The sequence below is a fragment of the Triplophysa dalaica genome, chromosome 17, assembly GCF_015846415.1.
Source record: "Triplophysa dalaica isolate WHDGS20190420 chromosome 17, ASM1584641v1, whole genome shotgun sequence".
Classification (NCBI taxonomy): domain Eukaryota; kingdom Metazoa; phylum Chordata; class Actinopteri; order Cypriniformes; family Nemacheilidae; genus Triplophysa; species Triplophysa dalaica.
Window position 1 is genome coordinate 4,700,020 of NC_079558.1, and position 16,296 is coordinate 4,716,315.

At 40.5% G+C, this 16,296-nt stretch overlaps 1 protein-coding gene across 20 annotated transcripts in view; it reads left to right on the forward strand.

Moving 5' to 3' along the window:
• The window catches only part of tcf7l2 (transcription factor 7 like 2), an 81,067-nt gene that overhangs the window by 53,527 nt on the left and 11,244 nt on the right, over nucleotides 1-16,296 (forward strand). For all 20 annotated transcript variants that reach the window (XR_008909364.1, XR_008909365.1, XM_056770752.1 and 17 more), the window contains 3 exons: nucleotides 8,719-8,851; nucleotides 10,766-10,868; nucleotides 12,535-12,621. Coding sequence is in view for 18 of the 20 variants with exons in the window: in XM_056770752.1 (XP_056626730.1) it covers nucleotides 8,719-8,851; nucleotides 10,766-10,868; nucleotides 12,535-12,621 (323 nt within the window). In the remaining 2 variants the exon portion in view is untranslated. The remainder of the gene's footprint in view (nucleotides 1-8,718; nucleotides 8,852-10,765; nucleotides 10,869-12,534; nucleotides 12,622-16,296) is intronic.

The window sequence follows — 16,296 nt, forward strand, 5'->3', positions numbered from 1 at the left end:
TTTGGTCCCTGTCAGTCAGAAATAATTGTGTGCTTAATCTCGTCCCTGATGGATGACTTGGAGTTCAGCAACGGGCCAGCTCCAATGACAAATACAATATTAATATTCATTAACTGCTTTGACAATGCTAATTTTGATGCAGTGGTAAAGGGCTTTCCAAAGTTAGCGGCCAAAGCATCAGAGCTGCGCAAGGTGGCAAGATAATTTGTGCTGGTTTACAGAGCTGAAAGCGTTTTATGTCTTAAGCGGAAAAAGGGGGCTAGGTACCACAAACAAAATAAAAGAGAAAAGGAAAAAAGTTCAGACGCATTGGAAGCCAAGACTGTGGAAGTAATACGATCAAGAGGGTGCCACACAAATTTGACACCTCCGATGCTGTATCTTTGAGCAATATTTTTCCTTTTTCCTTTTTTTCAACGAAAAGTAGCAACGGAAGAAGGAACTAAGATGGTAAGTCAGCACATTCTTGATTTTGTTTAATCTTTTTGATCTTTTCAATTATCGCCATTTGAAGATCAATAGTGATTTTTTCCTGCTATGGTTTAAAGGCTCACAGCGGTGGTTTGGTGTATGGTCGGATCATGGCTTTAAGAGTGAGCTTCCTCACTTCAAGCCATCAGTTGGCAGTGCTTAATTTTTGCTATTGCTTGACTTCCAGAAAATCATCTTGGCTTGTTTTATGTGCTTTTGTTAAGCAGTCATTGGCATTAGTTTGGAATTTTTAGCATTTGCTTTTTGAATTTGGCACTTTTTTAGTGACTTGAAGATATTGAAACCTCTTGCAAAGCTCGGTGTCCTGCCAGGCACCTCTTTAATTTATAAATGTCAGAGCTGTCCTTTAAATTTCCCCTCCGCTTTTATCCGTCTGTCGTCGCTTGTTTCTCTGCACCAGAATTTTTCGCGGGGCTCTACGGTTAGAAGCTCGGGGTTGGGTGGCGTGGTGGCCGCAGCTAACCGCGGCTCTCCCCGTTCGGATCGGATTACTCGCTCTTTGCCTCCTTTTTTATTTTTGTTTTATTTTCGCCGACGCTGTGAATGGAGCGTGGCAATGGGGATTACTGACACGATGAGAGACACCCTGCTGCTTGAGTTTAGCCAAGTTAGGGCAACTCTTACAGACCCTCGAGTACCTTTATGTTTGCCAAGCCGCGGAAAGCGAAGAAGGGACCGAAATGCCTCTCGCTCTTTTCTCACTCTCTTTTTGTTGTTCCTTCAACTTATCAAAGAATAGAGATGCACTCAAAAGAACTTAATAAAGAGGATATGAAGATGAGCGGAAAAGGAGAGAGAGAGACAGAGAGAGAGGGACTCTTTTTCTTTCCTGCAGAGTATGAAAATAACTAATCGGGTGTAATTTGTTGAATGGCAAAAGGAGAGCAGCCAGTCCGGGTTTGAGCGGTGAGGAGACTCCTAGGACCTTGCTGAGGGTGGCCAGCGTCGGTTCCCAACATCCGTGGGTTGGGGAAAGAGCGTGCCCGGAGTCTTTGGGTATTTCGTGTTATCGGTTCAGGCAATCAGGGCTGGAGGGCTGCAGCAGATGTGGTGCTGCCCTCCAGTGGATTAGTGGACGACACAGTGATGTGCATCTTCTTGTAGTCAAAGCACTACGGCGAGTGCCAGCATGCTTGTTTTAACCAGGAACAGAGCAGCATCAGGACCTTTTTCCATATAGAGCCTATTTAAATGGTAAGATTTCACATTTCATGTTGTATTATTCTACTTATTTTGATTTGTATCTGTCGAGGCTTGTTTATTTTTGTTGGCAGCTACTTTGGATTTTTTGTTTGTGTGTATGTGCCTGACATTTAGCAATTTATATCACTTAAGTTGTTAACTGACAGGTTGACAAGATTTGATAATGAAAGGGTATTGAGTTTGATTGTTTTGCCTGACAGTCTTTTTTTAGGGTTTTGTAAAGCAAAGAATTCTGTATGGTTTTAAAATTTTAAAATGATATTTGATAATAATAAATATTTGAAGAAACTTTAATATTTTAGAACATTTAAATAATGATTTAACAGTGATCGGATGATGATAATATTTTAAGAAATTGACAATAAATAAATGATAAGATAAAACAATAACAAAATATTAAATATATTGAATTTATTTATATAATTATATCTCAACATTTTTAAGAAGCATTATGTCTATAATGAATGTAATGTAAATAGACACATATTATTCAAAATTAAAATCTCATCCTGCCTCATTTCTTTTTTATTATTCCTTAAGAATAGGAAATATACGTCAAATATATATATTTTTAAATTACATTATAAATAAAGTGTTACAAAACTTTCCATTTAAGTTAATGGAATTTTTCAATTCTGTGGTGGCATGAAATTTAATTGAAAAATTTGCAGCCGTTTTTTTTAAATAATAATTTGTTCTGTTGAATCAGTAAAAATATTTGTTACTCTTTAAATAGCATCCCTTTTATTTAACAAAAAAAATTGATAGGTTTCAATTTCCCTTCATTGACCTCTTGTACAGGATTTTTTTCCCTCCATTCTTGTTTTTCCTCTTATTTAAAGGCCGTAAGAAAGACTGTAATTTTTTGTTCGACAATATGGTTGTTGATCTCTTGTGTCTGAGTCATTGTAGCGGGTGATTGCGGGCTGTCGGTCAGCAGCGGCTGAACTGCCGGTTTACTTAAGAAATTGCACGTGCGTGAGAGGGGGGTCGTGGGAGTGTGGCGGCCCGGCTGAATAGAAGGAGGGAAGGCAATTAGCTGCCACGTTGCTGGGGCTCTTTTACTTGTCAGGCTGGCTTTTGTGCGAGTCTTGTAAAGAAAATTCCCAGGGTTTGTTTTGGCATTTAGGGCCGAAGGACGGCAGCCGAAACACGGCGAGGATAGTGGGATGGAATGTGTGATTTCCAGTTTGTCAGTTTCATAAAATTACGTTTTGTGGGAAATGTTTGTTCAAATCTAAAATCTACATAACGAATACAAAAATAACAGCTTTGAATTATGATAAAAAATGTGTTATATATAAAGTAAAAAGCAGCAAAGAAATCAATTTTAAATAATACAAATATAGTTGCTTTTTGATGCATTTATATTTGTAATATTCGTGTTAAATTAAAAACAACATTTTTAAACTCCCCAAATTTTCTCTCAAGTTGGGAAGTTTAATTCTTCCATTTCCTCCTTTCATGTTCTCGCTTCATCGTATGCAGGAAACCATCAGTTCTTATTTAGAGCAATGATTTCAAGACAATATCAAATTCTGAAAGAAATTACAGAAAAAAATAAGATCAACAAATTTTGATGTACAAAAGAACAGAATAAAACAATAGAAACAAAGCCCCCACATTGATGTGACGCCCGTGTCAAACAAACACCTCTCTTCCCCGGACGGTGCGCTTAGAGAGGGGACTGTCAGAATCACACAGTTAAGTGACTGCTTGCCACATTGCAGATCTTGCCCTCCCTTTGTGGATGTTGTTGTCTCTTGTTCTTTTTTGTCTCTCTCGATCTCTCTCTCTCTCTGTCTCCTTCACTTGCATTTCTCGCTTTACCTTGTTGTAGCCAAAGCTTTTCAAGCTGCTAGTTCGTCTTTGGGCATCCTGCAGGCACTGCAGAACCCCCACACACACACACACCTACACACACAAACATGGACAGACACATTCACATGCAATGAGAACTTGGTAATAAGGCTTTTTTCCTAGTTATTTTTGCTTGTGGGTAGATGTCTTCGCAGCTCTGATAACTATCAAGATTTCTCTTCATCTTTTTAAAACCGCAACCCTTTGAGTCGGCTAGCCATGGAGGAGTAAGCCGGAAAACCTGACAGATTCATAGAAATGCGCGATTATCCATCCGCGGAGGACCGGCCTATCCGGACGTTCTAAGACCTGCTTCTTTAAAAAAACACCTCAGGAACAATGGCCAGCGCGTGAACTTCTGTGTGCGCGACCCTCTGGTGGACACACACATGCTCTCAGTCAAACACAATAGCAGTTTTGGGAAAGAAGCAAAGATTGAAAAAGAACCAGGAGAGAGAGAAGAAAGGAAAAAAAACTCTTATCCGTTGGCTGGAGTGAGAGGTGGAGGCAGATCACGGGAGGGCCGCGACGGTGCTCATGTACCCGAGAGAAGGCCTGTCAATGGGGCTGGAGGAAGGTGGAGGGAAGGCTGGCTCTCTGGCCTCTGGGCTGTCTTTCTTACAGCAGGTTGGCGCTTGGCAATTCAGTCTTAATGCCTGGGTGAGTGCTCATAACGCAGATACACACTTCTGCGTCTTTATTTCCTTTTCAATGCCGTTTTGCCTTTATTCGTTTGACTCATTGGTAGTGTTTTGTGGATTGATAAATGGCAAAGGCGTGCTGTTATTTTATCTGTTTCAAAGTGACTCGAGTGTATTGTTGCGTACGTGTCTCATAAGAGGTACAGTTATGGACGTACCATGTGAAGGTTTGTAGAAGAGTTTCAAAGCAGTGAGCGTATGATGATTCTTTGATGAGGGTTTGAGAGGGAAGTCATAATATATGTGCTACATGAATTTACCATAAGAGGTGTAAGTGGTAAATTCCAGCCTGTGACTTCAATGATACATTTTTTATATTTTATTCATGCAATAATTTGCTATTAAAGTTTGTTGTTTACAGGGTTCCCTAAACCTGAAGATATCAAAGAGTTTTACTATTGATATTTACAGGCCTAAACCAAGTATTAAAACTTAACATCAGGAAAATTCTATAGTCAGTTTACTTTGTGGAGTTATGCTCAGTTCTCAAATATGTAATCTTTTAAAATTTTGCTTGAAATTGCACTTAAAATTACCATCATTTTTAAGTCATGAAAATGAGGGGTCAGATTTAGAACAATGCATTTATGAAACAATAAATACTATCTAAAATATGCATTATCTTTTGAATTGATTTATTATATTATATTTTCCTTATATATATATATATATATATATTATAGAATTCAACATATTTATTTTTATGTGATATTGACTTTGTATTCTTCTTATTTAAGAACAGATAAGTTGTGTAGAATCAGTCTATTTTGTGTGTGTGAGGGTTGTTTTAGAGATGGTGACATCATTACAGTTTCACTTTCTTTGAAGTTTCTCCGTCTCGTTTCAAGCTTTCGTTTACAAACGGCACACACCGACTGTCGGCTGCGTGTCTTCGGCTTCACGTCTTTCTTGCTCATTTGAACATTCCGATGCATAAATATGTAGACACAAACGTGTGGATGTTTTCTGCATTGTGTCCACTGCGCTTGGATGCAAGCCATTGGCACGTACGCTTTTTGAGTTCAAGTCCCTGGCAGCTTTTTCTGCTTGCTCTGGAATTTCGCAGGCCTGAGAGCCCCTCTATCCATCACGGGGATGTCACCCCCCCACTCCAGCCCCACTACAGCTCATTAGAGCCCACAAGCTCCAGTGACAACTCATCATATCATCTCGTAAAGCAGAGAGAAGCGTTTGGGCACTCGGGGGGCCACAAGGTCGCCACCTTCACATTTTGTCTTTAAATTGCTCTGCAAGGTGCCACCAAGCGGAAGTGCAGCACCAACAGCTTTTTCCTGCTGCTGTGGGGCCTCGTCCAGCCTTGCGTATTACTCCCCCTCTCTCTTCCTCCGTTTCACTGAAAAAACATGTTAAGCCATTTGCTATTAAGTTGTAAGATTTACTTTTCATTTTTCATTATCATTTATCATTTATTTATTTTTAAAAATAAACATCAGTATTTTACTTAAGTGATAGTGTTTATTTTGTTTTGTTTTTACTTATCTTTGGGATTACAATAATAATTCATAATAGCCAGTCTTTGTACAAAAACTATTGAGTCTATGGTGTGTCCCTATGCAGATGGTATATACATGTAAATGTGTGTGCAGGTGTGTGTAAGAGAGAGCGGGAGAATGATAGACAGGATTTGAGAGACGCTGCATCCAAGTGATTGTGACACGCTCTCCTAAGACAAACAGACCCCTGCAGGGTCTCTCCATTAAAACAGTCCAGGCTTTTGTTAGACCACCACTAGGGGTCATGACCCCAAGCGCAAACTGTCAATCTCAATGGTTAGACAGGCGACAGAATGGAGTTGCATGACCATAGACTCACTCAGTGTACAAATTGACGGAATTGTATTTTAAATTTCCACTTTACCATATAGGCCTACTTGTAAACATTTTTTGCAAGTCTTTATCTGATCATTTGATGACAATTTCCTCCCAGATTTGTGGATTAGTTCTTAAGTCATCTTCTACATCCAGTGAATGTGGTTGTTGCGGTGGGAGGCATTGCTGAATGTCTGAACAGGAAGTAGCCCTCTTTATTTGCGGATAATAAGAAAAAAAGGACGCCCACATATTTTCTTTATGTTCCCTGTGTCGTTTATTGTACGTCCCGCTGGACCTCCGTGTGTCAGCCTCCAGTCTCAACGAATTGTTTAGAAGTACTTTTTTAAAGAACGTTTATTCTGCGATTGTTAACGGCCGGCAGTATGGGGTTATCCGTGGCCGGGCGGGTGCACGTAGGTGGTCCTCCTCACTCCTCTGGGTTGCTGAAGACAATTAGCAGTGTCTGGAGGAAGAGGTTAAAGCCACCGTACAATAGCAGCGAGGTCAATGGAGCCTGATTTATTGTGAAGCTTTTCATAGATTGGAGACTTAATGGACTTGAATGACACTTAGAAGGGAAATGGTTTAAAGAATGTGTTTTTGTACGGTGATAGAGGTGATTAACCATTGTATCATGTTATTTTTGTCCTACTGCGTGCGTGTGTGCATACACTCCGAAAAAAGGCAGGGATCATACACAAGGCATCTTATACCCAAGAGCTTGCAGATTTCCAGTAAGAGTAGATCCGGCCTGAAAGTCAACTTGCATTTATTTATTTAGGAGAGAAGTAAAAAAGCATTTTTAAAGTATCTCTTTAAATCCATTTTGGTTTCTTATTGATGCATTCAGGTACCATGTGGGCAAAACCGTAAAATCTGTACTGCGGGACCGTCCTGGGCTTCAAGAAGTCCAGATAAACGTGATGACTGCCTATTATTTGCAATGCTGTGAATGGAGGTCTGTTGGTGTAATGTAAATCACTTGGCTTGTCTCTGGGTGCATGCGGCCACAGCGGACAGCCATTTGGAGCTGTCTCTCAATGGAGGGGCCCTGGACAAAAGAACTCATTTAAATGGCTACTAAAGCCTTTCAGCGCAGAGAGAATTGACAACATTCTTTCACATCATTACTGAGAGCGAGGTTATGGGGGTAGCTTGTGGTGCGGGGGGTTGCTTTTGGGGGGGGCACACCGTTCCGGTAATAGCAACAACTCGTCAGCTGTGTTTGGCAGCTGTCATCGTTGCCCTCTGTTGATGGCAAACTTTTTTTTCGAAATGCATTTTTATAAGTTTTCTCTCTTCTCTTTTGTTTTTTTCCTTTGTGGCCTCACACTTCAATTTTTCTTTTTCTGCAGTGTGTTCTGCTCTCAGGGGCCCGAAAAAGTCCCCAGAGCCCCTTTCTTTCCCCAAGCAGCTCTGTTCAGTTCATTAATCATTCATTGGGAAGATGGCAGATAGAACGCCCCTAGTACTGAATGTGGTCTCGCTCTCACCCTCCTAGGGTGGACACTCCAACCTCATATACAGAGACCTTTTAGTCAACCTTAGTGTAACTAGAAGCTCATATAGTTTGGCTCGCTTCGCTTTTATAAAGCCTGTAGTGACGCTCACCATTGTTTTTCACAACACCCTGAGTTAAAGGCTGGATTTGTGTTGGGATGTTCTAATTTAAGGCAGTGGCCATTGTATACCCTTCTAACTCTGTGCAGGAGATGAACAGCTGTCAATCAGACATGCGGTCCTCAGAGTAGGGTCAACCCAAATGCATCCAAGAACTTCGGGTGTCATTTACGACAGTCTTCCTGTCAGTCCAGTCAGCTCGCTCACGATTTACGCGGCGTCTACGGGCTCGGGAATCCTGCGGATTAAAAAAAATAGAAGCAAATCCTGTTCCATGCGTGGCAAGCCATGTCAAATCTACAGCACGGCAGTAATCTGGTTAGGTCGCGTGTACTGGGAATACACTAAATGCCAGGCTATGCATCAGCACCCCTCTGCTCAGCTGTAATCTTGGATAATTGAAAATAAGGCCTGTGCCACTTTAGAGCACAAAGAGCAGATTACATAGCTAAAACCAATTTGACCAAAATGCAGAAATGGATTTTCTTCCCCCCTCCTCTGTTATCTTTTATAATGCAAACCCTTTTCCAAAACCAGACCCCGAAGGAAGAGCAGAGGGAGGAAGGGTTGGGAGCGTGAGATGTGGGTGAAAGAGGAGGGTGAGGACTTGAAGAAGCGAAGCATTGTGGGCATTGGCTGTGTGTTTGGATTGACTGTCATTTTGTTTAATTTGTGGTTCCTGTTAATTGAGAAAGCAATGCTTCGGGCAGAGCTTTGGGTTGAGGAACCGTAATGTCCCCTACACTGCGTCCTTATGTGTATCTAGTGATGGTTTTAATCAATATCCTGTGGCATTGCACATCTCTCGAGTTGGTTTTAATTACAAACCACAATATTCCAAATTGGCCTTGTGGTTTCTGATGGTCTTGATAATATTGTATTGGGATATTTTGTACAATTGTGATGGATGGGTAGTTGAAATTAAGGCGTCGTTAAGTCGCCTTAACCCAAACCTATATTAACGCCTTGTTTTTTCTCTCTCTTCATCCCTTTCCCTCTCTCTCTTTCAGTCTAATAAGGTCCCCGTGGTACAGCACCCTCACCATGTGCATCCTCTCACACCTCTGATTACATACAGCAATGAGCACTTCACACCCGGGAACCCCCCTCCACATCTACAAGGAGACGTGGACCCCAAAACAGGTAAATGCATGCACGCCGTCTTTCACATTCATGAATTTCAAAACAGGCAGGTTGAAATCGAATGCTAAACATCAGGCCTGGTTAACAAGCAGCTCACCATTCCTCATTCATCGAAAAGGAAAAGAAACTCCTGCACCAAAGCTTCCTGGCAGGATGCATCTTTGTTTCACACTTAACTCACCACTTGACCAAGGTTGAGGTCTTCCCGTTTTTGTCTGTTGTTGACCTGGGTCCGTTAATCTTGAGACACTCGACTTCTGGTAGAGATTCCTGGGGGAGAAACTTCATCTTATATCATTTAATCACCCTCATGTTATTTTAAACCTTTTTTACTGTTTTCGGCAGAACAAAAAAGAAGATAGTTTGAAGAATGTTGTTAACCGGCAGCAATTGACTTGCATTGGTTTTGTGTCCATACAATAGAAGTGAATGGTTTTGTTCCCAATATTCTTCAAAATATCTTATTTTGCGCTCTGCGTGAAGAAAGTGATACAGGTTTGAAATGACAAGAGGGTGAGTGAATGATGACATATTTTTCATCACTTTAAAGCTGCAAAAATCTTACTTTTACAGGTTACTTCACATGCTTTTTTATTCAGGTTAAAATCGAGCGATATCAACTGTACATCTAGCAAATCATACCTTGACAGCTCAACCACTGATTTTGTATTTTTAACCAAAAAAGTTTGAATTACAGCTTTAAGCTGTGAGATCCAAAAGCAATGCAAAAGCAATTATCGTCTCGTTTGATTTCATTTTGGTTTATGTTTTGAATCAGCGTTTTTCTCCTGAGCAGCTCTACACAGCCACGCAGCTGCTCTTCAAAGCCGTTGACAAATCGAATGTTGAATTTTGACTCTCATAAGAAACTTTAGCACTAAGGGCCTATTTAAGGACTCAGAAGCTGGGTAATGTGCTGCTTAATGGGATCGCTTAATTGAGTTTAGAGTTTAATTAATGAAATCGTATTAAGATCACCGTGTGTGGTGCCAATGTGCTGTGGCGGAGAAGCGTTCTGCAATCTGCCAGCAGTATTGAGCGGAATATTTGCACTCGCTTTCAACACTTTACAATGAGGTTGTAGTTGCTAACATTAGTAAATGCTTTAACTAACGTAAACTAATAATAAGAAATATGTTTTTTTCAGAATGTATTATTTCTTAATGTTAGTTAATATCAATTATATTATTATTATTATTATGTTAGTTCATGGTGCATTAACAAATGTTAAAAAATACAACTTTTGATTTAAAAATGTATTGGTAAATGCAACTGGATAAGAATGAATATACAGTACAACGAATGGAAGTCTGAACATAATTACTGTCAAATGTACAGTTATGTGTTGCTGAATGTTTCGACCAATGATATTTCGCGGTGGGTGGAGCTACACAGCACAGCGCCACACTATACACAAATATCCTGTCACTTGTCATGGCTCATTTGTACACAAAAAGCAGTTTTATTTTTTCTTGTAGACTAATGTTGATAACAAAGATAATTGGCTGTTGCACCCTAAAGTCAATGTTGTGACTGTTCTGCACTTCCAAAAAGAAACCTTCCATTATTATGTCAGTTTTTTTTAACACGTGCAGTGGCGTTCACGTTGTTGACTTGTGAACCTCAATTATCGCCCATTGCTAATCCTGTGATTCGATAGACAAATGTGACAGGGCTCTGTATTTTCCCGCTCTCCCCCGCGTGCCATACAACATCGCGGCTGCCTCCACAAGCTTTGATCAGAACGTGTGATTTAGGAGTGCGCATGCGAGCTCAACATCCTCCCTCTGATGTTGACTTTGTTCATTTGTGAAACTCGCAAAGGATACATTTAACACTTAAACTTCGTCAGGTATTTTCTGTGTTAGGACAACAGCAGAAACATTTTCTCACCGTTCTCTTATTTTCTTGCAGGTATTCCAAGGGCCCCACATCCTTCAGATATATCTCAATATTATCCCCTGTCGCCTGGCAGTGTAGGCCAGATACCCCATCCGCTAGGATGGTTAGTACCACAGTAAGCAAATATTTTTTTTCCTTCTCTGTTGTCTGTGTGACTTGGATTCTTGTGATTTTACAGTTTGATATACACTTTTTGATATACAGTGTGGTCAGGTGGTCTGAGACTATGATAATTTTGATGCAATGCAATAGTTTTAGTACTTTTATTTCAAAGGGGTCATTTTGCGCAAATACGTGTTTTTCTGTGTCTATAAGGTGCCCATGCATGTATTAGACGTGTTAAATTCCAAAAATTAAAGTGTCGGAACAAAAGATGCATTCTATCTAAAAGTGAATGCTCACCCACACCTGCCTGAAACTCCTCGTGTAACCACACCCCCACAAATCTACGTTAGTTTGTGGAACAATTTGACTAAGACCGCCCTAATATATATACAAGTAAGGTGGGCGTACCTGTCAGTACAATTGCTTTGGAACCGGATGTTCCAAATATGCTGAGAGGCGTTACATTTCCGTCACACGCTTACAGTATTCGACCAATCACTACGCACTGGTTAACTGGCCAATCATAGCACACCTCGCTTTTCAGAGCGATGAGCTTTGTAAATAATCCGCACGTTTCAGAGAGGCGGGGCAAAGAGGATTTATTTTTAAACCTTAAATGTATACACAATGGATTGCATCTAAAAAAAGGATAATATTTGATTTGGCCGTGTCGTATGACCCCTTTAAATAAAAACGCTGTCCTAGACACTACAAGTTTATTCAGAGCATGATTAATGTTTTCCAACATAATTCAAGTATAGTGACGCTTCAATGAATGCAAGGAAAACCCAGAGATTACTTCTCATACTTGTGGACCCAACTTTTTCCAAAAAAAAATAATATTCAGAATAATATTTTCTGTGCATTAAGCTTTGTTTAAATATATGACGGCATGTCTTCATGCATTTTATATTTACCTGGTCTCAGTCCACTATGCTATGCTGCATTTTAATGCTCGGACACAGTATAGCACAGAAGCTGACTCTTAACCCCTTTACAGTTTTAAACATTCTGAAAACGCACCGCTGGGTCCCACAGCAATGCACTCCCGGCTTTCTTCATCCCCTAAACTCTAAATTGCCTCTTTGTGGCAAATGCTATTTTGCATGTCTCTGTATTGTCCAATTAGATTAATGAACTGTGATTGCCAGTATTTTACCCACAATTCCACACGGGGGCTCTCCCCTGGTAACTCTTGTCACCACTTGTTAATATGACAAAAGGCTACAAATTAAGCTCTGTTAATTTAATGTTTTCTCACCGCGATCTAAATACCGAGAGAGAGGCCCCAAGCACAGCCACAGCCCTTTGATTCTCCGCACTTTATTTTGGTATAAATTTACATTCATTATTGTTTGTCTTTGGATGTGTAGACCTCAATTAGCGTGATGGCTCCATTAAAGGGGCCGGTGCTTCGTCTTTAATTAGCACAACAAAACACCTAGTTTCAGCTCAGGGATAGGGGCCTCCGTCGACACCAAGCGCAGGGTTATGAAATTTAATTAGCCATTCCTATCAGATTTGTGGCATTCAAATTGTTCGGAGTTTGCTTGGCTTTGATCCGCGCTCTGCAATCCCCCAGATTTTTGTTCTGATCAAATGAGAATAAAGCCGCCTGCGTGGAGAGCGCTTTTTCATCCTTTCTTTTACCTTCCCTTCCTTTCTTCTTTTCCTAGGCAAGGTCAACTGGTTTACCCAAACACGACGGGAGGTTTCAGACACCCCTACCCGACTGCCCTCACTGTCAATGCGTCCATGTCAAGGTGAGTTGAGCCCTGGGACGGCAAACTTGCTGAGAATGCAATCGCGTGTCTAAACTTCTCCCTTAAGAAAAGACTGCTCTCGCCTCATTGTTCAAAAAGACAGTCCCCTGCGATCCGCCGCATATTAAAATATTAATTATTGTTATCATTTTTTAATGAGGCCCCTGAAGAACATTTACCCCTGCTGAATGCAGAGGACTGTAAATGTCGTCTTAGCTGGGTTGTAGCTAGTGTAACATTTGCAGAAGAAAAAAATCTCTATTAAGCAGAACGGATTCGGGAGACTGTCGTTGGACACTGAGCGAGTGGGTTTTGCGGCCCACTGGGGTCCGATTCAAGTGTCAAACATACCCAGGGGAGCACTGTATAGGGGGGATAATTGTGCATGTTTGTTTTATCGGTCACCACGATTGCTCCCTGGGGACCATTTATCGTCTATTATGTGAGAAGTGGGTGTATACTGTGGATGACAAATCTCTTTGCATACCTTTGGTTTTACCTCATTAGAAAAAAAAGAGACGCAACAGTAGCTTCGAATTGGGTGGTCACCTTCTTCTAAATTGACTTGGCTCCGCCCTCTGTCCTAAATCATGTTACTTTCCGAACCTCACAATGATAATGAATGTAAAGATGATGTGGCTAGCCAGAGAAGCACAGGTCTGGTTTATGGTTTTGAGAAATGGAGACCTGCTCAAGCCCATCATGTTTCTCCAGACAAGGACAAACTCTTGTTTAATTGCACAGTGATTGGAAAAGCAGCTCTGGAGGCCTGGTGAGCTACAAACAGATGACGTTGATGGATAAATTCGAGCCAGGGAGCACTAAAAGATGGAGAGACTCTGGCCTGGTTTGAGCTTGTTTATGGGAGAAAGCTGGATAACAGATTTAGACTTTTAACACACTAAAATATTAAAGCCCATTAATGAAAAACCAGCAGTAGGTAAATCAGTGCAATGTACTTGTTAAAGGATTCAGCTATAAACATTCTTTACATTCAATTTTACATAAGACTTGTTTTACAAGCAATATGCTCAGAATTTTGTTCTGTTCATTTTTCGTAAATAAGAACCAAGCATTCTGCATAAATACTTAATTAGCATTGAATGTATAATTTTGCAATGCACATGTTTGATAATTTTACATAAATCCGTTTAATAAGAGGTATTCACATAAATTAGTTCTGCCCCACCTGTGTCATTTTTACACATTTTTTATGTACTTTGCCAAACATAGCAGTTCTTTAGCACAATGTTTTTCTTTGCGATAAAGATCGGAGTATATTTACAGCCGCTCCGCGTATGACCACAGGGTCTGTTTTTCTAACTCATGTTGGTCCATTTTTATTACCAAGTGGCTTTAAAACCAATTCTTCACACATTTGACACTAACAGCCTTTACTGTGTGTGCGTTCTGTGGTCTTGACTTCATATAAAAGTCGTTTGTCCCCCGCCAAGGCCTGAAATAAGCACATTCTGCCTGCTCTGCTGTCAGGCACCCGTGCAGGTCTGCAGCCCCCCCCATGCTCCGGCACTGGACCTTCACTTAAGTGACAGCTGATTGTACTCTAATGAGGCCTTTATATTGTGATCATCCTATTTCCAGTGCAGGCTAATTGAATCTTCTGAATGGGGGCTAGGGGGATTGGTGATGTGCTGGGGAAGAGCTAATGCTTTCTGATAATCCGTAATTTAATTAGCATAGATTAATAAGTGGTGGTCTTGCGTCTCGGCGGAGGGAAGGTGCTTTAGCATGTTTGTGTCAAAACCACTGGCCGTACCCTACGCTGTCAACGGCCTCCCGCAACAAATAATGAGCAACGGGAAAAGGTTTCATTAATTGTGTTTATGCCTTTTCTCTAAAAAAAAAAAAAGAGGAAGAGGTTTAATGTCCTGCGTAGACCTATTTTGCTTAGTCAGTTGATGGTGATTCTTAGGATTAGACATATCCATATGTTACTCTCTGTTGTTTGTGTTGGGCTCAGAGGCCCCATCGCTAATAGCATTCAATATGTTTCCACAACAGATGACATTTGAGGCAGCAAAAACAGAAAATACACAGTTTCGATGTATATTGTATTGTACACGTTATTATTGAAAAATATAACAGCAAATTAATCGATTCGACCATAATTATTTTTTTCTTTGGTTTGCCGTATTTAAAGTTGACTAATGGCTGGATAAAATAATCTTAAATGATCAAATGTGATGCAGTCTGTGAAATCCGGGAGTCTCGCCAAAAAAGATAGATTTCAGTACTTACATTTTTATTTATGATACTAAAATTATTATTTTAATTACTGAAATTAATTATTTTATTGACAACGTTTGCATAAAAAATATAAATATTCACTGTCCTTAACATTCATTTCTATCTCTGGGAATGTCTATTATTTGTCAGTAATAAAGATCTGATGGTTATATTTTCTCAAAATGTTCTTTAGAACCACTTAGTGAATCACAAAAAAATACTTTAGGTGGGTTTTTACAGATAGACGTGGTGTTAAATTTGTAGGGCTATCAAACGATTAATTGCATCCAGAATAAAAGTTTGTGTTCACATAATATGTTTTCTTAAACGCACATCTAAACATATTAAGGAAATATTAACTATTTATAATATTCATTATTACGAATATTTATTTAAATGTATTTATATACAAAAAAATATCGATTCATTTTTTATTTTTCTTTAATATGTGCGCGAATGTGTATGTTTTTATAAATAAAAAATGTATATGCACAGTACACAGAGATATTTTGGATGCGATAATATGTGATTAATCGTTTGACAGTCTTATAATAAAAAATAGGTTAGACCCGTAAACTATAACTCCTTTTTTAGCGGGCAGATAACATAATAAAGATACATCAATGTTTAGCTCTCAAGTCAATTGAAACACAATTGTAGAAGCGGTTCACCATTCACAGTCAAAGTTTTGGTGGAAGGGAAATTCTGTTGGCACTCACTGCCAGCGTTTATTATGCAGTAAGAACACAGGAGTCATGTAGAGATCTACTTTTCACCCAGGTAGCACCTCAGCTTCTTAAAAATACATTCAGAGCACTAGCAGGGCCGACTTGGATCCAGCAAATGAGCTACATTATTGTGATAATGGGGTTGGAGCCGTACAGGTGTAGCACCCGTCCCAGATGACAGGGGGAGGAAATGCAAGGCCCTGCCCCTGCCCGTGCCTGCCCTTTGATATGTTTCTCCAAACGTACCTCCGCTCCCATCCCTTCTTTTTTTTCCGAAAGACATAGAGCACACCAGCGGGGTCATTATACATTAAACAGGCTCCGAGACCATCGCTCTGATTGGCAATTAAATGCCGCTCACTGACACTCAGCTGGCACGGAAGATTGAGACATTGGACCCTACAGGGGCCCTTCTCGGCACACCTATCGCTCGCTCGTTCCTCGGCGGGGCTAAATTGGTGGCAGGATCTGCTGCGTGCTGATGAGCGATGATTCCCTGCGCTTCAAAGAAACGGCCGTCATGTTTAAACCATAACCTGGGCCTCGCCATGGCAACAGCAGCACGGGTGGGAGGGGCGGCACCAGTGGGACAGTAAGAAGGAGAAAACGGATGTCGGAACAGAGAAATTTTAACAAGTATGCAAGGACAGAGAGGTGGGGGCTAATGATTACGCCGATGCAACCGCAACGCTGATCCCCC